The sequence below is a fragment of the Xyrauchen texanus genome, chromosome 22 (assembly GCF_025860055.1).
Source record: "Xyrauchen texanus isolate HMW12.3.18 chromosome 22, RBS_HiC_50CHRs, whole genome shotgun sequence".
Taxonomy (NCBI): domain Eukaryota; kingdom Metazoa; phylum Chordata; class Actinopteri; order Cypriniformes; family Catostomidae; genus Xyrauchen; species Xyrauchen texanus.
Window position 1 is genome coordinate 16,367,155 of NC_068297.1, and position 26,808 is coordinate 16,393,962.

Consider the following 26,808-nt stretch of genomic DNA (forward strand, 5'->3'; position numbering starts at 1 on the left):
AGTTGTGCAGAAAACCATCATTGACACCCTCCACAAGGAGGGAAAGCCTCAAAAGGTGATTGCAAAAGAAGTTGGATGTTCTCAAAGTGCTGTATCAAAGCACATTAATAGAAAGTTAAGTGGAAGGGAAAAGTATGGAAGAAAAAGGTGCACAAGCAGCAGGGATGACCGTAGCCTGGAGAAGATTGTCAGGAAAAGGCCATTCAAATGTGTGGGGGAGCTTCACAAGGAGTGGACTGAGGCTGGAGTTACTGCATCAAGAGCCACCACACACAGGCGGGTCCTGGACATGGGCTTCAAATGTCAAACGTCTTACCTGGGCTAAAGAAAAAAAGAACTGGTCTGTTGCTCAGTGGTCCAAAGTCCTCTTTTCTGATGAGAGCAAATTTTGCATCTCATTTGGAAACCAAGGTCCCAGAGTCTGGAGGAAGAATGGAGAGGCACACAATCCAAGATGCTTGAAGTCCAGTGTGAAGTTTCCACAGTCTGTGTTGGTTTGGGGAGCCATGTCATCGGCTGGTGTTGGTCCACTGTGCTTTATTAAGTCCAGAGTCAATGCAGCCGTCTACGGGACATTTTAGAGCACTTCATGCTTCCTTCAGCAGACAAGCTTTATGGAGATGCTGACTTCATTTTCCAGCAGGACTTGGCACCTGCCCACACTGCCAAAAGTACCAAAACCTGGTTCAATGACCATGGTATTACTGTGCTTGATTGGCCAGCAAACTCGCCTGACCTGAACCCCATAGAGAATCTATGGGGCATTGCTAAGAGAAAGATGAGAGACATGAGACCAAACAATGCAGAAGAGCTGAAGGCAGCTATTGAAGCATCTTGGTCTTCCATAACACCTCAGCAGTGCCACAGGCTGATAGCATCCATGCCACGCGCATTGAGGCAGTAATTAATGCAAAAGGGGCCCAAACCAAGTACACTGAGTACATGTGCATGATTATACTTTTCAGAAGGCCGACATTTCTGTATTTAAAATCCTTTTTTTATTGATTTCATGTAATATTCTAATTTTCTGAGATTCTGAATTTGGGGTTTTCATAAGCTGTAAGCCATAATCATCAAAATGATATCAAATAAAGACTTGAAATATCTTACTTTGCTTGTAATGAGTCTATATAATATATTAGTTTCACCTTTTAAGTTGAATTACTGAAATTAATGAACTTTTGCACGATATTCTAATTTTTCGAGTTTCACCTGTATTTCTTTTTATCTGAGGTCTTTAAATGCAACTGTAATTATGGAATTTATGGAAGTCTACAACAGGGTTGATTTAATTTAATCTTACTGTCTGTGTTGTGACAGTCTGCTGTGATTGTGTGGTATGTCCTTAGCTATAGTGTGGGGACGAAATTATCCTTGAAAGTTAGCTAAATCTAAAAACAAAATGCCTTTTGGGAACATTCATGGATGTCCTTAATTGAAAAATGTATTCATTAATAAAGTATTGATGATTAAATAATACTGTATTTTTTACAATTCTAAAATTGCTTATTGTATGTCCCCATTTAGGTAGTAAATATGTGTGTGAATTTGCCTACATTTTGGGGACCAAATGTCTCCACAAGAACTGTAAAACATGAAATATTCTACATTGAGGGAACCATCCAACTGTCCCCATGAGGAAAATGGCTTAATAAACATTCTAAAAATGTAATCTGTGCCCCTAATGTGTAGGGGTACAAAATATAATTAGCTCTGTATAAAAACATTAGAACTCAAAGGAAATCCCAACCATGATAGAAAAAGAAACGTTTGTATATGTGTGTGCTATGGTCAGTGTTCTTTGATGGCTTTGTCTGCTGTGACCTGAATACTCACTGATGTGTGTGGTAATGCCACAAACAGACAGCAGCCACCAAACAAAAACAGCTGCTTTCATTGATTCTTGGGGTTTCAAATGGATCTTCATTATACACTATAAATTATGTATGAAGACGCATTTATTTATTTTTGTCCCGGATTCCACCAGATTTTTGATAACTTTACAAATTTATTAAAAAGAAAAAAATGGGGGCCTGTGTAGCTCAGTAAGTAAAGAAAAAAAAACTGAAATATCACATTGACAAGTATTCAGACCCTTTGTTATAACACTTGAAATTTAGCTCAGGTGCAACCCATTTTTCTGGATCATCTTTGAAATGTTTCTACTCTTGGAGTCCTCCTGTGGCTATTTCAGTTGATTGATGGCATGATTTGGAAAGGCACACACCTGTTTATATAAAGTCTCACATCTGAAAATGCATATCAGAGCAAAAACCAAGCCATGAGGTCAAAGGAACTGCCTGCAGAGCTCAGAGACAGGATTGTGTCAAGGCAACATTTGGCTGCATTGAAGGTTCCCAATGCACAGTGGCCTCCATAATTCTTAAATGGAAGAAGTTTTTAACAACCAGGACTCTTCCTAGAGCTGGCCACCCAGCCAAACTGAGCAATCGGGGGAGAAGGGCCTTGGTAAGAGAGGTGACTAAGAACACGATGGTCACAATGGTTTAGCTCCAGAGATCATGTGTGGAGATGGGAGAAACTTTCAGAAGGATCCATCACTGCAACACTCCACTGATCTGGGATTTTTGGAAAAGTGGCTAGATGGAAGCCTCTCCACAGTGTAAGACACACGAAAGCCCACTTGAATTAGCAAAAAAGCACCTAAAGGACTCTCAGACTGTGAGAAACAAGATTATTTGGTTTGATGAAACGAATATTGAACGGTTTGGCCTCAATTCTAAGCGTCATGTCTGGAGGAAACCATGCACCGTTCATCACCTGCGCAATACAATCCCAATGCCTTCCAACAGGGCAATGACCCTAAGCACACAGCCAAGACAATGCAAGAGTGGCTACGGGACAACTCTGTGAATGTACTTGAGTGGCCCAGCCAGAGCCCGGACTTGAACCCAATTGAACATCTCAGGAGAGATTTGAACATTTTTGTCCACCGACAGTCTCCTGATAGAGCTTGAGAGGATCTGCTGAGAAGAATGGCAGAAAATCCCCAAATCTAGGTGTGCAAAGCTTGCAGCATCATACACAAAAAGGCCTGAGGCTGTAATCGCTGCTAAAGGTGCTTCAACTTAGTACTGATTTAAGGGTCTGAAATCTTTTTCTTTTTGATAAATTTGCAAAGTTACCAAAAATCTGGTATGAAGTGTAGGTTGATGTTAAAAAAATAAAATAAAGCATTTTAGCATACGGCTGCTATATAAAAAAAATAAAAAATAATTTAAATGAAGGTTTCTGAATGCTTTATGAATGCACTGTATTCTCCTAGTGTCTGCAAAATTGCCCAATGTCAAATGATCCTCTTCTGTTAGATCAGAGTTAAAGCTCATTAAAATCTGGCATGTTGATACTTGTTATGATTTGGTTTGTGTATATACTTTATATGATGAAATACAGAGACATCAATACAGTAATATTTTTTGAAAGACGATGAAAGACACTCCTATAAATTATGTTCATTATTATTGTTATATGGCAGCTGAATATTGTTGCACAGCAACAGAGAAGGTTTGCTGAAAATTTCAGTCTGCCATATACATGTCTCTGTCCCTCTTCAGAAGGTCAGGCTGGAGACATACAAAGCCCACAGCTGAATCTATTCTTGGATGTTTGATGTTCATCTACACTACTGCAGCTATCAGGAGAGAATACAGTACAGATTATTTTCATAAACAAACAATTATCTTTGCAAAACAAGTCTGCAAACTTATCATGCAAATTTTCTGATTTAACCTTTGTTACAGATTTAGTAATATTCAGCACAAAGTATAAACTCTTCTAAATATGTGTGTGTGGAGTAATGTCTCCGCAAACAACACTTACTTGTTTGGGTTGGATATTTGTCCCATATTAGAACAGTTTCCATGACTAATCTAATGATCTGTGATGTTCAGAAATATGAGCCAACACTTTACTAACAAATCAGTGAGCTTGATTTAAAAAAAAAAAAACAAGTCAGTGAGCACCAAGGAACTGGTGCTGGACTTGGAACTGAAACTTGTTTTCTGAAGGCAGGGGTATACTACGATTCTCCGCTTGTTGTTCCATCTCATGCACGGTTGAGCACTCAGACTTTCAAAGTATACTCTTTTTACTGCAATCCTATATGGACGTGTAAGACTCATGCATACTACAGGCCAAAGTATACTTTAGTTTTCTGCCACTACGTCTTGCTCACAGTGTGCGTGATGCAAATTTTGTCATCAGCACAGTGCATGCAGACTGTCCTTGTGCAGATTGTGGAATCCTGAAATGTAGGATGGCAGGGAAAGAGTCCTTCATATTTGTGAGTAAAGTGCTACTTGATCTGTTTGGGTTAGGTTTAGGGGTTGGATTAGGGTTGGGTTATATGGTATCAGGTATCGCTTTCTCATCCTGTGATTTGGAAATTTCCCATGCTGCCCGTTTTAGAAACGCGGACGGTCCATGTCTGTGCTTGTTACTGAAGCTTATGACAAAGCAGTCATAGTGAGCATGTCAAACGCTTCCATATGGGTTCGTGGTCAAAAGAGCATACTTTGCAAGGCCAGAGCACTCAACTGCATGCAAGACTTGTTACTAAACACAGAAAAACTCTAGCCTTACAACTGTTTGTGATATTCTTTAGGACAGTCAACACTTGGTGCATGTGCAGACAGACAGTCCACATGCACTGTACAGATGATGAAATTTGCATCATACAGAAAACCAAAGTTTACTTGGACCTTGATGCTTCAAACCTGCAGTTTGCTTCTGACCAATCAGTGGTTTGGAGGGAGGTAACCCATAGATGGGTGTGACGACTGTGCTCTGACTCAGAGTAAAGAAACATTATATGTTGTCACTTTTCACCTGCATTTTTGTATTAAATTGTATCAAAATAACAGCTCTGTGCATGACAGGGTTCTTCTTAGTTACACTATAGTAAAGTTAAGGCTCATTATTTTTTACTCTAGATTAAAAAAAAATATATTGACTCTACAGTAGAATAAAGATGCCAGAAACTAACTGTCTTTCAGTTGTTCATTTACAAGATTTGAATATTTTAATACATCAAAAAATTTAGAGGTAGAGCTTTGAGCCCTTTTATCTGATTCAAATTATTCCAGGTAATTTGTGTGACTTCAGTGGTGCTTGACAGATTTAGAGATGCTTAACCAAATACTGAGCATTTGGCTTTGTTTTATTTTAATGATCTCTCTGCCAATTTCTAAGAGTGCATTGTGTCAGGTTTCCTTGGAAACCAACTGCTGCTAAGCATCATCCCCATAGTAACCTACCCACACAGCTTAGCATGCATGGATGTTATTATTCCCCTGGGTAAATGTTTCAACAAGTACTTCTGGTCATGACTGCTTGCCACAAGCTTTATAGTATGTATTTTACACTGGTAAATGTAGCACTTTTTGTTTCATTGCAGCACAAGTAATTAAAAAGTAATTCTGTACCTCATACTCATGACACATTTGTGTTTTCACCCTTAAGGACAGCAGAGAGTTTCTGTGAGCAGTCTGTTAGTGTGCAATGGTTTGCTGTTGGTGGGCACTAATCTTGGGGTCACAGTGGCCCTGTCTGTACCCAGACTGCAAGGCATCCCCAAGGTCACAGGTTGGTATACATTTTATACGTTTTATCTTCCATGTGTTGGACATAGAACTACTTGTAGATCACACAGATATAAACAGTTTCACAATAATATTAGAGCATTCAGAAGTTTGCAGTGTGTAACTCATGAAACAGTCCTTTAATATGGTCATCACAACTTACTTTCCTTGCACTTTGTCTATGGTACTGTTATACATTGCAATGGAAGCCAGAAGTTGGTTGCAACTTGCAATAAACCCCTTAAGTTATGAAAACCCTTTGTGACAATACCCTTACAATTATAATGGTTTTCCTAACCTAAGGGGTTTCTTGCAACTGGGCCAGAACCAGATTTCCACAAAATGTTATAGTCAGGCATTGTTCACATGTGATTTCTTCAGAGATCAGTCATTTTCTGGGAATATGGGTCTAGAAAGACCCTGAACTTAGAGCAGGTCAATTTTCTCCTCACTTACACTGGAATTGTTTCTTAATTGTGCCAATGGTAGAGAGAAATGTTTGGTGCCATGTAGGCTACCCTGTGATTTATTTTTAAATTCTGAGCACATCAGTGCCTCCAAATACTGCAACTCGGTTTAAAAAAACACCACAACTACCAATGACCAGTAACCCTATTCTCGCCATCAGTCAGTCTCTGCAACTTTTCGAAACAGCTAAGGACATATATATTTAAGTTAATGTAATAGATTAGATACAATTTCAACAAGTTACACTTTTTGTATTGACAAATATATTTTGAAATTATAAAATTTGAAAAACATACTACCTGTTACTATTGTACAATGCGGATTCTGATTCTAACATTTCATTTAATAATTTTTTTTATATTATAATTGAAATTACTGTGACATCACAATGCAGGAAAATGCACCTCCGGGTTCTTTTGAGCAGCAGATTTCAATGGTGGATATGAGCAGCAATGCAGTTTTAATCATGTTTTAAGCATTATATAATGTAATAATGTTTGTCAATGTTAATAAACATTGTTATAAAAGTATATATATAGTTTACAAAGAAGAAAAATATTTAGGTTATTTCTGAACAAAACCAAACTGCAAAACCAGTTTTTAACTGCTCAATAGGCCGCTATTATGATGTCGTACATGCAACGGGTTGATAAATACACATCTGCACATGCTTAACACACTTCTAAAGCCTGACAAATTTGACATATAAAAATGGAAGCTACCATCAGACATATAATATGCATATATTCTTCTTTAAGTCGTAACCCAATATTTTCTATATCATCATATTGAATATTCAAACTTAAAGAAATAGTTCACCCAAAAATGAAAAATCTCTCATCATTTACTCACCCTCAGGCCATCCCAGATATGTATGACTTTCTTCTGCAGAACACAAATTAAGATTTTTTGAAGAATATCTTACCTTTCTAGGTTCACAATGCAAGTGAATAGTGACCAGAACACAGAAGGTCCAAAATGGACATAAAGTCATCATAAAAGAAATCCACACAACTCCAGTGGTTTAAACTGTGTATTCTGAAGTGATATGAAAGGTTTGGGTGAGAAACAGATGAATATGTTAGTCCTTACTGTATATCTACACTTTCACTTTCTGCTGTTGAAGTGATTTTCACATTCAGCCACCTACTGGTTGGGGCTGGTCAAAGGTGGAGTTTTATTGTAAAAAGGAATGAATATTTATCTGTTTCTCACCTCAACTATCATATCGCTTCTGAGGACATGGATGTAACCACTGTAGCCATATGGATTACTTTTATGATGCCTTTATGTGCTTTTTGGACCTTCTGAGTTCTGGTCACTATACACTTGCATTGTGAAGACCAACAGAGCTGAGATCTTCTTTTAAACCAATCTTAGTTTGTGTTCTGCTGAAGAAAGTAATTCAAACACATCTGGAATGGCATGAGGGTGAGTAAATAATGAGAGAATTTTAATTTTTTGGATGAACTATCCCTTTAAGATAGCCAGTTTCAAGCCAAGTATTACCCGGTATTACATTATTCATATCCTTCAACAAAAAGTTACTCTGCACTGGGGTGGTGGAGATCCTGTTCATCCCATTAGATCTTACATTGCTGTCATGTTCATATAAAATCCTCACCAGATTATTTTTGGCCTCATATCGGTCACAGCAGTTGCAAATTAAAAACAGCAGTTTGCATGAAAAGTTCAAATGTACCAACAGCAGCTGCAGGGTAAATTGGTCTTATTAGAGCAGACAATGACGGTGATCTGTGAAATGTCAGAAATAATATAAAATCCTTAGTATGTCCTGATCCACCAATCCTGATGGAAATTTAAAGAAGCCCAAATCTTCAATAAGCATTTTCAGCTCAATTTGAGCAAAGCGCCCATTGAACGCAGTTCTTTTCTTCGATGCCCAAAGACCCCGAAAGTACTTGAATCTCTCTATCTTGGTTTCTTTCTCTTTCTTGCTCCAGGTCGAGGCATGGTCTCTTTTCATGCACACCATGGCCCAGTGAAATTCCTCACCATGGCAACAGCAGTGTGTAATGTCTCCCAAGCAACCATGGCAACTCTCACCTCCAACACACCCAGCCAGTGCCAGTCTGGCGCCCAGGAGGTGGAAGGCACCCAACCCGAGCAGGACTGCACAGGGCTAGGGGACAGCAGCACGAGCTCCCCCTCACATGCCCCAGCTCTCCAGGAATCCCTGTCCTCCTCATGTGGGTCTCTGTCTCAGGGCTCTTTAGAGCACGGGCCAGAGGACGGAGCAATATATGACCTGCTAATAGAGCCAGCTAACTTCCAGAAGTTCAAGCAGACTCAGAGAGTAAATGTGAGCTCATTGTTAGTGTTGTCTGGAGGGCTGGGGCACCGCAGAATCAACAGAAAAACTAAACAGTCCAAGCACGAGGAGACAGTGTCTACCATAATGGTGTGGCAAATACCATTGCTTGGCCTGTGAAGGAGGCAGAACCAGAAAATGGTGAGGAGATTTGTTAGATAATGGTTTCAACTCACTCTTTAATGTATAGTTTACCAAAAATGAAAATTCTGCCATCAGTGATCATCAACTCTATGACTTTCTTCTGTGGAGCTCAAAAGGAGATATTTATTTCAAAATGTACAGTAAAAGTGAATGATATGGTAAATGGTCTGCATTATTTAGTGCTTTTTTTAACCTTAGAGGTTACCAAAGCACTTTACACTGTGTGCCAATCACCCATTCACACACACACACACACACACACACACACACACACACTCATACACCAATGATCATAGGTGAATTAGAAGTAAAATTTTGGTTTGTCCCTTGCACTAAGTTATCGTATGGCTTCAGCAAACTTGGAATATAATAAGTGGCATGGATTAATTTTTTTATTAGTTTATGGTGCTTTTTTTTTTGTCACTTTTGTAGCTTGACGGTCTCTGGTCCCTGTCTAATTTTCTTTTTTGGGGGGGTGAACTATCCCTTAAAATTGGGACTGATCTGAACAAACACCAATTTCTATTAATATTTTATTTTTCCCATTCATCTTATGATGCTCTTGCTGTGTCTCTTCTTTCCAGGGCATTGCATGTGAGAGAGACAGGAAGAGCAGATCCTGAGGCTGATCTTGCTTTAATGGGTGAAGTGAAAAAGATAATGTTCTAGGAATGAGCTGAACAACCAAGTTCTAAGTACTTAGACATGCATAAGAGAAATACATTTTACCACTTGGCACATTTACCGTTACTGATTTTTGAACACAAAAGCTCAGTCTTCATTAAATGTTGCATTCATTAAAATATGTCAAAACCACTGCAGTGTGATAATATTCAGGTCTAACTGTGGTAATGTCACATTTTTAACTGCTACATGATTACATTTCACAAGCAAAATAGAATACATCTACATAACATTATAACTGCAAGAAATTAATTTGTCTTATTTTAAAACTGTTGCATCTGCTCAGATATTATTTTGTATAATTTGTGGCATCTCAAATGTTTTGCTTCAAGTAATTATATGGTGCTTGTAAAAGAGGTCATGAAACCATTACCTGAATCAGCAGGTCATTTGAGGTTGACCTTTTGGATTGGCCTCTGTAATCGGCTACAACTTGTGACCGAATGGCTTGCATGGGATTCTCTGGCGGGCCAGAGCTTCTTTCAGGTCCAAAAGTGAAGTTGTTGTCCACTGTTACCAGTTCTATTAAAAAGAAATGGCATTCCTCCATCATTCTAATTTAACGGTGATGCTTATCGATATTTAAGATTATGGAAAAGCTTTATATTGACACATATGGAAATGTTTTTCTGACTTTGTATTTTAACAAATATACACAATTGTTTTAATCAGCATTGCTTTGTATATCTGTACAAGTCTAAGAGATGACCATGTTTTTGTTAAGTTTTTATTTTTCACCCAAGAACAAATTAATGTAATACTGGAACTGAGTCTGCTCATACAAAAGGGAGAGACTTGAGAAGAAAATGGATTGAATGTGAGGTTGAATGGCTTTCTGTGTAATGCACTTTACCAACAGCAACACTGATTTTAGAGCTTGAGGGAAATTGATAGTCATGGGCATTGATGTATGGAAGGAAAGAAAAAATATATATACAAAACTTGTCAGTTTGTACAGTACTTGTCCAAAAAAAAAAAAAAAAAAAAGTATGAATATGAAACAATGTTGGTCCCTGTGAGATTTTTTTTCCCCCAGAGAAATTTGTCTCCAAATATTCCTCTTGCAAGGTGTCTGCCTAAAATGGAAAATAAAAAGGTAATATTTATCACTTCACTTTGATTGTTGATTATTTAATCATGGACTGATTGGTTATTTTGAGTGTATTCTGAGTTCTCACATAGTTTCATACAATGTTACACTGAGTGAGAATATTAATAATAAGATTAAATCAAGATATCGGAGCCGAACTTTAAATATTAGGCCTACACTAGATGCACTGATGGGTGGCCTCCACTCCACACTCTGCTGCTAATATATGGAATGTTTTCAGCCTTTGTGGGTTCAGGGATCTTTGTGACTGAGTCCCTTCTCTCTCTGAACAGCTGATGTGTGTATTTAGATGGCTAATATTGAACGTGCTGTCCGGCTGATAGACAGTCTCGACTCTTATGTGTTGCTCTGGAAACCCTTTTAAGACCAGGAGCAGTTCATAATATTAGAGGAGAGTAAGAAGGCCAAGCAAGGGCAGACTATGAGTAAAACCTGAAATTACCACATCAGGGAGATTACCACATCATTGTCATTAAATCTGAGAATGAATTACGTATTTCAGAAAATCTCTTAAAGAATGTTATTGAAGGAAAGGGATTCTCTTAGCCTTGGGGGCCTTCAATGAAACCCCGAAATTGCTTTAGCACAATATTTCGTAATCCTATTGCTTAAACGTCGTTAACGTTGCTCCGCGCGATCGGAGTGGACCGTTGCGTAATATCTTTAATTTAGCCTCGCGCGCTGCGCGTAGTGTGTGCAGGAACGTCGCGCGCTTGATGCGGATTGAGCAGCAGCAGCTCTGTAGAGTGTGAACCTGAACACAAACGGGGGTGTGGTTTAGATCAATAACCACCCTAGCTTTCAATAAAAATCAAAATACTGCAAACCACAGACGGCGAAGAGGCGGTGCCCATGAGGTCTGAAGCAGAGGGTCGGTTTTGTGGACAATAGTCCTCTGAAGAGAAGGTTTTACCTGTTTTGTTTCAATAATGAATATGTGTGGATTTTCCTGTCGAGACTTCCAGACGCATACAGTTGGTCGATGATGATGATGAGGAGGAGGAGGAAGAGAAGTTCTTACTGAACTGCCGTTTTATTGTACAATATGGGATGTATTACACAGATGGTCATTTCCATGAGTGGTTAAGTGAGCGGAATTTGGAAAAACTCGCACGAACATCGTTGCCACGTGTAACTCCCTGCAGCGCGGTGTTTTAAGAGCTCCTGTGCCTGACTTACATAAGGGCGCTTTGTGTGAACCAGCAGGCAAACTGAAATTCGGCCGTTTAATGCGTAAGTACTGGGGCAATGGATTGATTAATGTATTATATTAAATAGAGCATTTAATCATATTCCAAAGATTAGTTCATCTTCCTTTCGTCTAAAAATTGCCTCGCATCTTTTTCTCCCTCAGCTTTATTAGTTACATTTTGCATACCGTCTGCTTTATTTTTATTTTTTATTATTAAAGCCACTAAACACAGTCTATAATAATTAATGACAACATTAGCGGTTGGTACAAGAGAATCTCGCTCTCATTAAGATTTAATCTTTAAAGCTGTCAGGAGGTTTGCGAGTACTGCGCATGCTCATTAGACAGAGCTTTTAAATAGAGCATTTCATCGTTTTGTGAGGGTATCTGTATGAGGTATGTGTTTCCTTAATGTCATTGCAGCAACAGATTATTGGTTGGCTTGTTGAAATGAACAAAGGGGGTCCAAAGCTTTTTTCTTTTTAGAGCGTCACTCTGTTAGTGGATCTTCAGATGATCACTTGTTAGACAGAGAGGTACGCTTTCATTTTATATTTAACATTGTTCTAATCGTCTGGATTATAAGATATTTTCTTTGAGGAATGTAAAGTATAATATGTTTATTATATAAAAACTTTGTAATCGTTTTAATCTCCTTTGATGAAAGGTTTGGACCCACACTGAAAAAGTTAATTATAATTGTGTGAATGGTGAAAACGTAATTACATGAAATAATATTGATTAAAACAAAACATTTCAGTTAATACAGCGATTTTGAACTACAAATCCAATGTACATGGTACTTAAATATACTTTGTAAAATTTAAATGATAATTTTATTACAAATTTCACATTTTGATCTTTCCTTGTAATCATATGTTTAATCGTTTACCATATAACATTGCACAGGGAAGCTTAATGAATGATATTTAGTCTATTAGACAACGTTATCTTGCATTACTGTCGATAGAGACAAGATACAGAGCTGCGCATGTTACTGTAGACCTCAACAGTGGGTGCACAAAACACAATGGCGTTTTTGATCACGAACTAGTAATTTTGAGTGGAAAATGAACTTCAGACTAAACAAAAAATAAGTTACCAAATGTAAAAATAAAATCAACAATAAAACAGTGTAAATACATTTTCAAACATTAATTATTTAAGCTCTGTGCATACTGGGAAAATTAAGTAAAATACTAAAGATTTACTTATTTTACATACCAGGGAAATTTACTCAAATTAGCAAATATATGACCATGTTTTACTTTGATACATGATGAGGTATTTTAAAGATATAAAACAATCATAAATATTTTCTTTTATGCTAGAGCATTATTTTTTAGCTATTTAATTAGGGGAAGTGACCCTATCAAGGCCACGTACCATAATTTTTTAATCTAAAAAAGACATTCTAAAAAAGAGAAAATGTTGTTGTTGCAGAGGAAATTAACATATTTGTTGGCATAATTTTACTTTTTATTTTGAGTCAATAAAATATTTAGTTCTTTCGAACTATGCTACCACTGTTCGGTGGCCATTTTGGAAGTTGCTCCAAAATTTCAATGTTTTTGAAGTCGTAAAAAAAGAAGCAATCTTTCTGGAGTCAGATGAAGAAACTGGGCGAGGAATGATAAAAAAAATTTATCAATAAAATTAAGATATTAAGAAATCGAATGCAACTTGATGTTATTTATCTCCTATGTATTTAACAGCAAAACTCACAAAAAGATGGATTTCATGAGTATCTGGAGCTAGCGCAGGACACTGCCTGAGTAATGGTCACAAAGATAGATGCAGTCAAATAAAAACAGAAAAACTACTGAGAACCACTTTAAATAAAATATTTAAGAAGCTTCTTGAGCTCAACAAGATTCAGTGCTCGGTCTGTAATTATAATCCAGAAATATAACTTTCTTTTCAAGTAGGTTTATTAGGAAGTGTTTTTGAAAAACCTGTTTGCTCATAGCTTAAAAGCAGGATAATTATTTGATTTGTTAAAACATCAATAACAAACATTCTCCACATTGTAAAATACAGTGTTTTTTATTCATGGCAAAAAAAAATCTAATGTGTTTAACTGGACTCTACTATAAATTATTTAGGTTTATTTTCCATTTGAACCATATTGTTCCTAATAAGCCCACTGAGCAAATAACCCATTTACCACATTAAAAGATTGCCAACTGAATTTATTTTAACTCTCCATGCTGACTCTATTTCAGAATCTATCATGCTGATTCACTGCCGGGAGAAAATGAACAGGCAGGGTAAAAATTATAAGAACTGTCCAAATATGATTAAAGCTTGCAGGATTCAGAAATTATATATTTCATGTTTGTTTTATCAGGTTAGGTTATGATGTTTGAAGTCTAAATCTAAAAATTAATCAAAAATCAAGGTGTTTATTTAGTAAAATGTGAAGGATTTACATTTTAAAGAGCACAGTGGGATTATTAAGAACACATGTTGGCTTAAATGGTACACATGCTCCTTATAAGAACACTAGATTTTTACATTTGCAATGAAGTTATTTTGTCTGTTTATGGCAAAACATAACATGAGTCTTTAGATGAGAGATTAATCTTTGATTTAATACTCACTTTATTTGAAGGCTGTTAAAATTTCTATAAGAAAACATGTAATACTTTATTTGGGTCAGTTCCTCTAATGTTTTTAAGTTCACATTTTAATTTATTCAGTGTAGAAAATACATAATCTTTTATGCTGTTTACTTCAGCACAAAATCATTTTGTTTGTTTTTTTCAGTGCAGGGCTGAGAACACAGAGGACACAGGATCTCTAAGACTCTTTCCTTCATGCTTACCTGGATGAAATGTAGCCTGATGAAACAGAATAAAAATGACAAAACATCAATCTTGTCTGACTTGGACATTCAAAGCAATGCTGGCTCTGAAAGGCCATTACCCCAATAATTAACATCTGTCAGTCATTCCTGGGGCTCAGTGTGATTAATTTAGCGCTATTGTCAGAAAAGGAATACTGTTTCTGACAAATGAATTGTTTGTCTTGTTGCCCTGAAAGCACTTGTGTGGCATAAGATGAACAAATCTCTGCAAGACAGAAACATGTTCACAGTACAAGCAGACGTTATATTTCATGCCGCAAACCCAGACTCTCCAGAACAATCTATCCCTTTTGAAGGGAACAACAATGCTCCAGCCATGGAGAAAACAAGCATCCCCAGTATGGAAATGCTGCAGGAACTCCAGGGTGCTTGGGATAATTTGGAATCTGGAGGTCTGACTGACAGCAGGAGTTTGGGACACTATGGTGCTGTAACAGGTGCAGAATATGCACAAGATGCTGTCTCTAGTGACAGTGGATTTCAGGAGCATATTCAGCCCCTGGACTCAACTAAAGCACAAAATTTGGACATAAGTGTGATTGAAATTTCAGATCAAGGGAATATTAAGGAAAAAAACAATGTAGCAAAGGTAGCTTGCAGTCTGGGACGCTTCAGACCGGAGAACAAGGAAGAAATAAACAAATCCTCCAATGTCCTCAGAGAAGGTGAGGTTGTTCGGAGTCAGTTTGATATTAAAAATGTCTCCATGTCAGAGGACAGAAATAATTCCTATTCAGGCTCCCAGGAAAAGACATCATTTGAGGAAATGCTGGGTTGCTTTATAAGTTCCTCTGAAGGTGCCGATCAGACACTCTACAGAACATTGCTTGGACAGACTGGGCTGGAATCAAGCCAAGGGCTAAAGCACAATGGATCTGCTGTAAGAGAGGCTCTCTTAAAGAAAAAAGAGCCAGATTTAATCATAGAAGTGGGTGGACAGAAAATACAAGCACACAAGTCAGTATTAGCGGAGAAAAGTGATTATTTTAAAGCCAGGCTTTCTCGAGACACTCTAAAGGTAAAAGGAATGAGTTACAAGACCTTATCAGTGCTTGTAGACTATGTTTACTCTTCTCAGATGAATGTAACTAAAGACAATGTTGTGGATATCATCACAGGGGCAAAGATTCTGCAAATGCCCTGTGCTGTACAGGCTGCTATTGATACCATTTCCACACAGGTCACTCCAGAAAACTGCTACGAAATTCTTATGATTGCCAAAAAACAGCGATTTAATGAACTTAAAGAAACAGCTTATCGATTCATGAGTGACAACTTTCTCCAGGTTCTGAGAGACCCGGCAGTTTACGGGCATCTCACTGGCTTAGAGAGAGATCTCATTCTGCGCAAACGGATGGAGAGCAACAAGAGTCTGATGGTGGCTGAAATTAACGATGTTTTTGAGCGAGTTGGAAGTCGACCGCCTAGCAGAAACAGTAGCCGTCCCCAGAGCCCCCTCTCCATCACATCCTTTGAGGACAATCACATGATCTATTATTACAACAAGAGCAGTATGGACTGGCACACCCTGACCGTCATGCCTGACGACATCAACACCAAGAGCTGTGGTATCTGTACAATGTACAACTACTTGTTTGTGGCTGGTGGGATCAGGGGAACTGGGGAGAAAAGCAAAGTCTCAGACAAAGTGTTCTGCTACAATCCCATCACGGATCGCTGGAGTGAGGTCCGACCCATGAATCAAGCAAGATCACAACTTAAACTCATCTCCATGGAAGGATACCTTTATGCCATTGGTGGTGAATGTCTGTTTACGGTTGAGAAGTACGATCCTCGCATGGACCGCTGGACTGCAGTGGCTCCTCTGCCTAAAGGTGCGTTTGCAGTGGCTCATGAAGCCACCACCTGTAACGGAGAACTGTACGTCTCGGGTGGGTCTTTGTTTTATCGGCTGCTGAAATATGACCCCAAGAGAGATGAATGGCAGGAGTGTCCTTACAACAACAGTAGGAAAAAATCCACAGACATGGTGGCTCTTAAGAGCTTTATTTACCGATTCGATGTTAATCGTGAACAGGGAATCAGAGTCTTTAAATACAACACCATTGTAAAGATGTGGCATGATTGTGCCTCCCAACTGCAAGGCTGCAGCCTACCGTTTCGATGCGCTGTCATGGATAACTGCATTTACTGTGTGAATAAATCTCAGACACTTCAGTTCATCGTGGATGAGGATGGAGGTCGATTCAAAGAAGACTCTCTTAAAGCACCTGTGGAGGCTAAAGGGATCTTATTCCCCTTCATTCTCAGCTTGCCTGAGAGAGGTGGAAAAATTGTATGAGTTGGATATCTTATCCATTGGATGACTCTTCAGAGTCACTCCAGACCTGGAGAAAGAGAATGCCTGATCAATATTTATAGATTTAAGCTTTCCCAAAAGGTTCAAGGCACCTGCTCATAGCTCTTGAAACTGGAATGTGTTTTCTTTGCATGATAAGAAAAAATATTTTATGTGGTGCACCTAAATACCAGAAGTTTACATACACTGAGGTCATTTTTAATCACTTCACAGATTTCATTTTAGCGAACTATAGTTTTGCAATTCGTTTAGGACATCTAATTTGTGCATGACATGAGTCATTTTTGCAACAAATTTTTACAAACAGATTGTTTCACTTTTAATTGACTATATCACAATTCCAGTGGGTCAGAAGTTTACATACACTAAGTTCACTAAGTAAAAATTCCAGAAAACAATGTCATGCCTTTAGGCAATTAGCTTCTGATAGGCTAATTGGAGTCAATTGGAGGTGTACATGTGGATGTACTTTAAGGCCTACCTTCAAACTCAGTGCCTCTTTGCTTGACATCATGGGAAAAATCTAAAGAAATTAGCCAAGACCTCAAAAAAAACATTGTGGACCTCCACAAGTCTGGATCATCCTTGGGAGCAGTTTCCAAATGCTTGAAGGTACCATGTTCATCTGTACAAACAATAGTAAGCAAGTATAAACACCATGGAACCACGCAGCCATCATATCGTTCAGGAAGGAGATGCATTCTGTCTCCTAGATTTGAACATAGTTTGTGCGAAATGTGCAAATCAATCCCAGAACAACGGTAAAGGGACAATGTGAGGATGCTGAAGGAAACGGGTAGACAAGCATCTAAATCCAACAGTAAAACAAGTCCTATATCGACATAACCTGAAAGGCTGCTCAACAAGGAAGAAGCCACTGCTCCAAAAACTACAATAAAAAAGCCTGACTACATTTTGCAAGTGCACATAAGCACAAAGATCTTGCTTTCTGAAGAAATCTCCTCTGGTCTGATGAAACAAATATTGAACTGTTTGACCATAATGACCATCGTTATGTTTGGAGGAAAAAGGGTGAGGCTTGCAAGCCGAAGAACACCATCCGAACTGTGAAGCATGAGGGTGGCAGCATCATGTTGTGGGGGTGCTTTGCTGCAGGAGGGACTGGTGCACTTCACAAAATAGATGGCATCATGAGTAAGGAAATGTATGTGGATATATTGAAGCAACATCTCAAGACATCAGGCAGGAGGTTAAAGCTTGGTCACAAATGGGTCTTCCAAATGGACAATGATCCCAAGCATTTGCACAGTCTCTTGATTTGTTTTTGGCACTATTGTATCCGATAGTAATTTGGGTTGAACTTTGCTGCTTGCATTAGCAAAAAAGAATAAATGGCAATTAGAAAAATGATGGCAATGAAGAGCACAAATGAACAACTGAAGCACATTATGTAATAATGTGACCCCTGATTCCTAGCAACAGATTCTATGCAAAAGTAAATAATACATGTTTTAACCACATAGAAATGCCTACAAAAATAGGAACATTTAATAAAATTCTAGAGCAGGGGCCAATAACCAAATGCCCTCAAGCAGCTGAAGCCAAAACTTAAGCTATTGTTAGGGTAACATTAGGTAAACATTAAGAGCACAAAGCACATGACTTTAGTAACGGCTGCTGTCTCAGTTTCTGTATGTGAGAGAAATTTTGTGAAGATTGAAGTCGTTCATCACTAGTACACTGCACACTCATTAGTTTAACTAGGAGGCCCTATGGGATAAGATTTTAATAACCCTTTAATTAAGGAAAGAAAAAAAAGATGGTCTGATCCTTTGAATTTTACACTGAATCATTGCCAAAGACAACATTTTAGACTTGGCGGACACATTCTCACAATAAATTACATTCTCACAAGCAATACATAATTTGAAGGCAATATGTATCAATCATAATACTGTTAAAGCTGCAATTAATGAAGACTATACATGTACATACTATACAGTAAGTGGAAAAAAAGCATCCCTGAGAAACTCACTGCTCTCTTGGTCAAGATACTTTTTTATTAATTTAGGATGACCATCACTGTCAAGAAAACATTCAAGAAAAACATGTATCACATTCATACATATTGTGTCCATAGCATGTAATAAGGCATCATAATATTATTGCAGCTTTATAACTTGGATGTGGTGTGTTGTGTTAACCTGTGATTTTTGGGATTTGGGAGTATTTTACTGAAATATTCAGTGTACTTTTCCATTTCCCCCAAACATTTCTGAATTAACAGGGGTGGATTCTATCAAACTTTCATTTGGTGTAATTCTGTTGATTGGATTTCAATATGAGCATGAATATTGGTATTATAATGGATATGAACATGAATGCTTTACTGGCTTGATCTCCTTGAATTGCCCAGCTGTGCTTAATTCACTTCAAAAAGTGCAGAAAAACACAACATCATCTATGATGTCACAGATGAATCACCCATACATTTCCTGTCATTTTGGAATGGTTCCCTTTCTGTACAGCAGGGCTCTTCAATTACTTTCTTGCATGGGTTAGGGGATAAAATGTCTATTCTTCCATTTTCTCTATAAAGTATCATCTTAATCAGTGAAGAAAAAATGTGTCTTGCAAATATTGTGAATTTGCACACAATAGCCAGTGTAGGAGCCAGATTTCTGTATAGATAATCATTGGTAAAAGAACAAACTGTATTGATAAACATCTATGATGTCACAGATGAATTACCCATACATTTTTCTGTCATTTTGGAATGGTTCCCTTTCTCTTTACTACATCATCTAAATGGGAACCTCTTTTGTCCACTATTTTGCACCCATAAAGGTGAAGTTTTTTTTTTTTTTTAACCATACCTGATTGCCTCTACAAAGATGATTCCGTTTATCAGACTTTCACATGAGATTGGGATTCTGTTGGCTAGGCAACTAAAGTGTCTGCTATGTCACAGATCATATGGGTAGGGGTGGGTGGGGCATTGCTTGCTGGATTTGGTTGCTGACATATATATATATGGCTGTGCTATTGAAACAAATGGCTAGATGGCTTTACGTTTTCAGTGGCGGTGTCAGTTTAACAGCTAACAAACTAATGTTTCTGTTTACAATAAAAGTTTTTTTGTTTCCTTGGTCTTTCTAGTTATTTTACAGTGTCTTCTCATTTTCAGTTTAATCCTATTCATACTTGTTCACTTGTGTTTAAAATTTTTTTTTTTTTAAATGCAGCTCTGGTGTCTGAAAAAGCTCAGATTTTTCATCCAAACTAACCAAGGTTAAATGGCATAGTGCGTATAGACCTAGATCAAAGGCGGAATCTTAGTGAGTGACTCATAACTGGGACTAAACCCACAATCCTAGTTTTAGAAGCCCAGATATGCAATAAGTATTGTTTATAGACAGGTCTGATCTCGCCTGTAAACATTGCTCTTCATTCAGAGCCTATCTTCTGAATATTTGCACTGTAGGGTGTGACTTGGCTTCAAAAGTCTTCCTGGAGTAGTTATGCCACCTGCTGGGTTGAGTCAGTAATGCACTGAGTCAGATTATTTGTTTCAGAAACGGAACCTCAGAGGAAGCATAATATTTTCTACCAAATTAGAATCAAATGAAAATAAGTATAACAGAAATGGTTTTAATCATGGCAGTACTGCTGTGCCAACAAAAAATAGCTTTCTATTGTGATTAATTGGAGCAATGTGCAATTATTTGCACCTCTATGGGTACCAAATGAATATTTCCAAATATTATGGTTCCCAAACTCTCCCAGTCATCCATTGTTCAGAAACAGATAACCTCACCACAAAACACTAATGTTGCTATGGCAGGCTGCTTAAACAGATCAGTGTATTTACAGGACCATAGTACTTGTACTCTTCTGAGAAAATCAACTTACAAATGGCTTATGTATAGTCTTTGCACGTAGAACAGGATAGGATAGCTGGGAGAGGAGACTGTATTTGAACATTAAAATGGCATACCTGACATACCTTTTAATGCATTCTCATTGTATGTAAAAATCCCACCTGACTTAAAGTTAAACTAACATAAAGGCCACAATTTTGAAGAAAAACAAAGACAAAGAAAGTTAATTATAAAAAATGTATTTGGATATTTACAAATTGACTATAAAAAACAGACATGCTAACAGCTTTCCTTCACACTCACACTCTCTCACAAACACACTTACCACAGTATGCTCATCTCACACATACTCTCCACAGTTGGAGATTATTACTTTTTGTTCGGTCTTGCCATCTTTTGATCCCTAAGCCTGTACAGAAACAGTACAGATAAGAAGTCATTATTAAAAAGTCAGAAAAACAAAGGAAACCCAAATTGTTATTTTAAATGTGAAGCATTTTCAAATCAAATCAAAAACAAAAATGAGTATATAACTATTGTATAATGAAGTGATTGCCATACCTAAGCTCACACTGTCAGCCCCTCTCCTCCATGGCCCGGAGTACATCCATGCCTTCTATGAGCTCTCCAAATACCACATGTTTGCCATCCAACCAATCAGTTTTATCAACAATGATGAAAAACTGAGAACCATTACAATTGGGACAAGAGTTTGCCATCGACAGACAAACATGCACAGAAAAAAGTAGTAAGCCTAGAAGAGTTTGTCAATAAAAACTGACCACTGCACACTCACAAAGACTGGATCAGTCTTCTCCTTAACAAATATCGACAACAAATACACACAGTGGCTCACTGGAGTTCTCAAAAAAGCCTTATGCAAATCTACAAGTACTCAAAAATTATCTTACGAAACAAAAATGAACAACATGTACCAAACTCAAGACATTGCTCACCTGGTTCGGTATGTTTGAGGACAAAGTTCTCATCGACAAACTTGCGTCCATAGATGGACTTGCCCCCAGTGCTATTGTGGTTGGTGAAATCTCCCCCCTGACACGTAAACTGAGGGATGATTCTGTGGAAGCTGCTACCTTTGAATCCAAAGCCATTCTCATGTGTACACAGACAAAAGAAACTTTCTACACATTAAAAACAAAAACATCCTTTGAGTTCTTCTTTTGCAAACTGTTCATAAGCGATGCCCCAAAAAATGCAGCTGCGCCCGAATATACAAACTTCCTTACTATATAGTATGCCAAAAACAGTATACCAATGGAATAGTCTGTCCAAATCCTCAGTATTCATGAAACAAAAAGCGAGAAATACCTGGAAGACATACTATTTCCAGGTGAGATTCTGAAGTGCTGATCGACTGGACACATTGCCATCCCATAATCTCTCAGGAGCTGAGAAGACATCACTTTCAAATCACTGGATTTAAAAAGAACAGTGGTGAACCGAAAGTAAGACAGCGCTTTTCAACTGTAAGTGCTACATATACCAATAAAGTTTGGTTTAAATGGTGCTTGTTTACCAAACCAGAGCCAGTTATTTCTGCGGTTGTTGTTTTTACTTCATACACCAATCAGCCACATTAAAACCACCTGCCTAATATTATGTAGGTCCCCCTAATTTCACCAAAACACCTCTGCCCCGTCGAGGCATGGACTCCACTAGACCTCTGAAGGTGTCCTGTGGTATCTGGTTCCAAGACTTTAGCAGCAGATCCTTTAAGTCCTGTAAGTTGTGAGGTGGGCCTCCATGGATCAGAGTTGTTGGTCCAGCACATCCCATAGATGCTCATTTGGATTGAGATCTGGCCAAATCAACACCTTTAACTCTTTGTCATGTTCCTCAAACCATTCCAGAAACATTTTTGCGTGTGGCAGGGTGCATTATCCTGCTGAAAGAGGCCACTGCCATCAGGGAATACCGTTGCCATGAAGGGGTGCACGTGGTCTACAAAAATCTTTAAGTAGGTGGAACATGTCAAAGTAATATCCACATGGATGCCAGCACCCAAGGTTTCCCAGGAGAACAGATGGTTTGCCTTCGCTCCCCACGTGCATAATGCGCCTTGAATGCCCATGACCCTGTTGCCGGTTCACCAGCTGTCCTTCCTTGGACCACTTTTGGTAGGTACTAACCACTGCATACCAGGAGCACCCCACGAGACCTGCCGTCTTGAAGATGCTCTGACCCAGTCGTCTAGCCATCACAATTTGCTTGTCAAAGTCACTCAGATACTAACACTTGCCCATTTTTCCTGCTTCCAACACATGAAATTCAAGAAATGACTGTTCACTTGCTGCCTAATATCCCAACCCTTGACAGGTGTAATGAGATAATAAATGTTATTCGCTTCACCTGTCAGTGGTTTTAATGTTGTGACTGATCATTTTATTTTTGGGTCACAGGTCAATACCCATGTCCCTAGATGAAGTATGTTGGAAATCTATTTATACTACTCGACTGCATACCTAAAAAACATTAGTTTTTTAACACATTGTTTTACCAGTCGAGAAGTGCGTCCTTAATCAATTACAGTATATATTGTGACAGTGCATGGGTTTGGACACAGGGTAAAATTTTGTTCAGTGAGCATGAGCTTCTTAAGATGATTTATTGAATCTTACCTGCAGTCATTGGCACACTGTCCGCTTGCAGAATCGCAATCTGCCTGCAGGTTTGTTGCCGATCTTGATGTCCATGTAGACCTGAGGGTTAGTTCTACTTTTCTTTGCAGGTAGTTCTCCCTGTTCAGACAAATAAACAGTAGAGGATGAATAGCAATAAAAGTATATTAATGATAAAACAATTTTGTCATATCAGACATGGACCAGATGGCTCTTTCAAAGAAGCTTTTTGTCTCAACAAAGCAAACTTTTCATGTATTACATAAAGAACTAATAAAATGACAACTTTCCCATCTTCTAGGTGTTTGTACTGGCGGACTCTGCAGCTGACTCCATCTCCTCGCTCTCCTCTGTGGTCTTCCCTGAGAACTTTTCAGCCAGTCATCTTCCAAACACATTATGAGCAGAACAGTAATCAGATATAAAGCAATGTCTCACAGACAGGCAAAATGGAGATTCAACATTAATTCGAAAAGATGCCAAAATTTTTAAGATCCCAAACAGCCATGAAACTGCATGAAGGGAAGACTTGCCGAGTGTAAACTCACCTGGTCGAGAGCCCGCTTTAATCCTCACGGATTTGGCGACGTTCACTCTGACGGCTCTGCGGAACAGTTCCAATTAATTCTGCAGAACACAAATTCAAATCAGACAGTAATCTGGACTCTTAATTTACCCTTTTAACACGTCCGGGTTTTGAAATGCACGATTAATAAACAAATGCATGGTAAACTTCCATAGAGGTGAATGGGAGACCACCGCAAATCTAATTTAAGTTTATCCATTTGCACCAACATAAAAACACCACTACTACATTACCACAACTTTCCAAAAAATTAAATAAAAAAATAGAGCGATGTGTTACAGCAGTCTGAAGAGAGAAGATGGCAAATGTAGTCACTCTCTCAGTGCTGTATTAGACACCTCAACTGTGGTAACATGTTGTTTTTAACTAATTCCAGTGTAATATAATACTAAGTATAGTGGTCTACTATCTTGTTATACTAAAATGTAAACTAAATTGCATTGGGTCACTTAGGTATTCTGATCCATAGCACCAAGTGGTTCATTGACTCATGATTAGGGATGGGTGGATCGATACTAAAGTACTAAAGTATCGATACTTCCAATACTGATGTGGTATCAAGAATATCGATCCTCACATAAAAATATTGATTCTGAATTTCTTTTTTTTTACAAAAAGATAACATTATTATTATATTAATATTAATCCATCTCATAAGCTTCGCAGTCGAAAAACTTTATTATATGAGCAAGTTGTTGCATGGCTCCGGAACAATTTTTTCTTCCACTCATTTTGACACGCAGAAATGATCAACTACACCAGCAGACGCAGTCAGCGCTCACCCTTTCAGTCATAGCGCTTGTTCAAAGAGGAAACAGTGCTTTCCTGAATTAATGACAGGCATCTGGAGTTATTCACACATTTGTTAATGACAAACCCAGACGTAACATGTATTATAATGGAGTTGTTTGACCATTTTTACAGGCTTATTTAAATTCACATTGATAATGATCTTTAATCTTCCTTAATGAATGATACCCTTATGGAAACTTACCATGGATTTACTGTAGTAAAATTGTATTAACCATGAATGCAATAACCATGACTGTAATAACCATTTGTCAGTAACCAAGGTTTTGATCAAATTAATCATGATTTAACTACAGCATTACTGTAGTATCTGTAGGGATGGAAAAAGTACTGAAAAATCATACTCAAGAAGTACTGTTACTTCCCCAAAAATTAAGTGTGAGTTGAGTAAAAGTACCTGTCCTAAAAACTACTCAAGTAAGAGTAAAAGAGTAGCTCATTTAAATGTACTCATGAGTAGTGAGTATTGAATATTGAGTTGCAAAACCTATGCCCCATTATAATGAACACTGTATGCCAACTTTTAAAATACATCACTTATCTATGATAAACACTACATGAATCTGATTAAAAATAAATAAAAGGGAGACATGATAACAGAAATTATAAGATTAAAAAATTATTTTCATACCAAAATTTCAATGTTCATTGACAGAAGTAATTATTAAACCTTTTATTTAGAGGTATTTCTAGATATTTAACACCCCTTGTTATTTTTTTAGACCAATTTAATATGATATTTTTCATTACAAATCATATGATCATCGTGGCTTTTTGAGTAAAACAAATTTCATTTCATTTCAATTTATTAGTATTTGTTATGCCCTCCTTGTGCTTTAAGGACTGTATGCACTCAAGCTGGCTGGACCACACGTTTGTGCAAAACGAATCGGTTACCTAACGTAACCTCGGTTCTCTCTAGATGAGGGAACGAGTATTGCGTAAGCTAGCTTACGCTACGGGAAAGATTCATCTTTTCTGAGATATTGAAGCCAAAAAATTATCCTTAATTTTGTATCATTTGTCAACGCAGTGCAGCAACTGCAGACCTTGAGCGGGCTAGCTAGCGAGCTCATTGGTTGCTCTGCGGCAACTGCTGCAGCCTATAGACGAACTTGGGCGAACTCGCGTCCAATGAGAGGCGTCCGCGCGCTTACTGCATCAAAGCCTGCCAAAATGGGCTTTGAGCGCGAGCACGGCCGGCTACGCAATACTCGTTCCCTCATCTAGAGAGAACCGAGGTTACGTTAGTTAACCGATTCGTTCTCTTACGAGAGGTTCTCTCGTATTGCGTAAGCTAGCTTACGCTACGGGAACCCATTGTCAACGCCGTGCGCGCCAAGCATCCACTGCATGAGCCCCGGGGTGGGGGGACCCGGGGGAGCCCTTGTGAGTGGGGAAATAATATTTGGCCGGCAAGAGTGCGGGCCAGTGTGTGTGTAATACATAAGCACATAGTGGGAAGGGAACGACAGAGCGGCGGTGCCGGTCTGTGTGGAATGAGTCCCATCAGTGCAGCTCACCAGGGGAGCTGTAGCGTATTAAACCGCTAGTTGTTTTGCCTGCAGGGCGGGCACTTCCAGATTGTAAAATCTGACAAAGGTGGAGGGGGAAGCCCAGCCCGCTGCCACACATATGTCGTGAATGGAAATCCCGCTGGACCATGCATACGATGAGGCCATGCCTCTAGTGGAGTGAGCCCTAATGCCCAACGGGCATGGCAGGTCTTTTGATGCGTATGCGGCAGCAATAGCGTCCACTATCCATCATCTAGACAGTGTCTGTTTCGAGGCGGCGAGACCTTTGGTGCGCCCTCCGAACGAAACGAAAAGCTGCTCAGAGCGTCTGAAAGAGGCGGAGCGCGCAGTATACAATCTCAGTGCTCTGACTGGGCAAAGGAGATTGGCGTCGCGTTCGCTATCAGATGCTGGCAGCGCCGATAGGGAAATGACCTGTGCTCTGAAAGGAGTACCGATCACCTTGGGAACATAGTCGTGTCTAGGCTTTAAAATGACCTTGGAGTCACTTGGTCCAAACTCAAGACACACGTGAAGGTCTCCCACACGTTTGACTGATGACAGGGCAGTCAGAAAAACGGTTTTGAGTGAAAGGTATTTCAAATCCACGGATTGAAGCGGTTCGAAAGGGGGGGCTTTCATAGTTTCGAGAACTATAGAAAGATCCCAGATAGGAACCGATGGGGGACGCAGG

General features: G+C 38.6%; 2 protein-coding genes and 1 pseudogene across 5 annotated transcripts in view; 2 read left to right on the forward strand and 1 right to left on the reverse strand.

Moving 5' to 3' along the window:
* The window catches only part of LOC127662593 (rho guanine nucleotide exchange factor 10-like), an 84,795-nt gene extending 74,453 nt beyond the window's left edge, over nucleotides 1–10,342 (forward strand). For both annotated transcript variants that reach the window (XM_052153852.1, XM_052153853.1), the window contains 3 exons: nucleotides 5,482–5,604; nucleotides 8,033–8,541; nucleotides 9,129–10,342. In XM_052153852.1, the coding sequence (XP_052009812.1) occupies nucleotides 5,482–5,604; nucleotides 8,033–8,520 (611 nt within the window). In that variant the 3' untranslated portion in view covers nucleotides 8,521–8,541; nucleotides 9,129–10,342. The remainder of the gene's footprint in view (nucleotides 1–5,481; nucleotides 5,605–8,032; nucleotides 8,542–9,128) is intronic.
* Nucleotides 10,343–11,067: 725 nt separating this feature from the next.
* On the forward strand, nucleotides 11,068–19,646 carry LOC127662928 (kelch repeat and BTB domain-containing protein 11-like). Of its 3 annotated transcripts, none has more exons than XM_052154330.1 (2): nucleotides 11,068–11,572; nucleotides 14,301–19,646. In XM_052154330.1, exon 2 carries the CDS (start codon nucleotides 14,594–14,596, stop codon nucleotides 16,700–16,702), a length of 2,109 nt encoding a protein of 702 aa, XP_052010290.1. In that variant the 5' UTR covers nucleotides 11,068–11,572; nucleotides 14,301–14,593; the 3' UTR covers nucleotides 16,703–19,646. The 3 variants fall into 3 exon arrangements, with proteins under 3 accessions (XP_052010290.1, XP_052010292.1, XP_052010291.1); XM_052154332.1 differs by having other exon boundaries at nucleotides 14,306–19,646; XM_052154331.1 differs by lacking the exon at nucleotides 11,068–11,572 and adding an exon at nucleotides 11,973–12,067.
* Nucleotides 19,647–21,137: 1,491 nt separating this feature from the next.
* On the reverse strand, nucleotides 21,138–23,822 carry LOC127662331 (peptidyl-prolyl cis-trans isomerase E-like; annotated as a pseudogene).
* Between the last annotated feature and the right edge of the window lie 2,986 nt (nucleotides 23,823–26,808).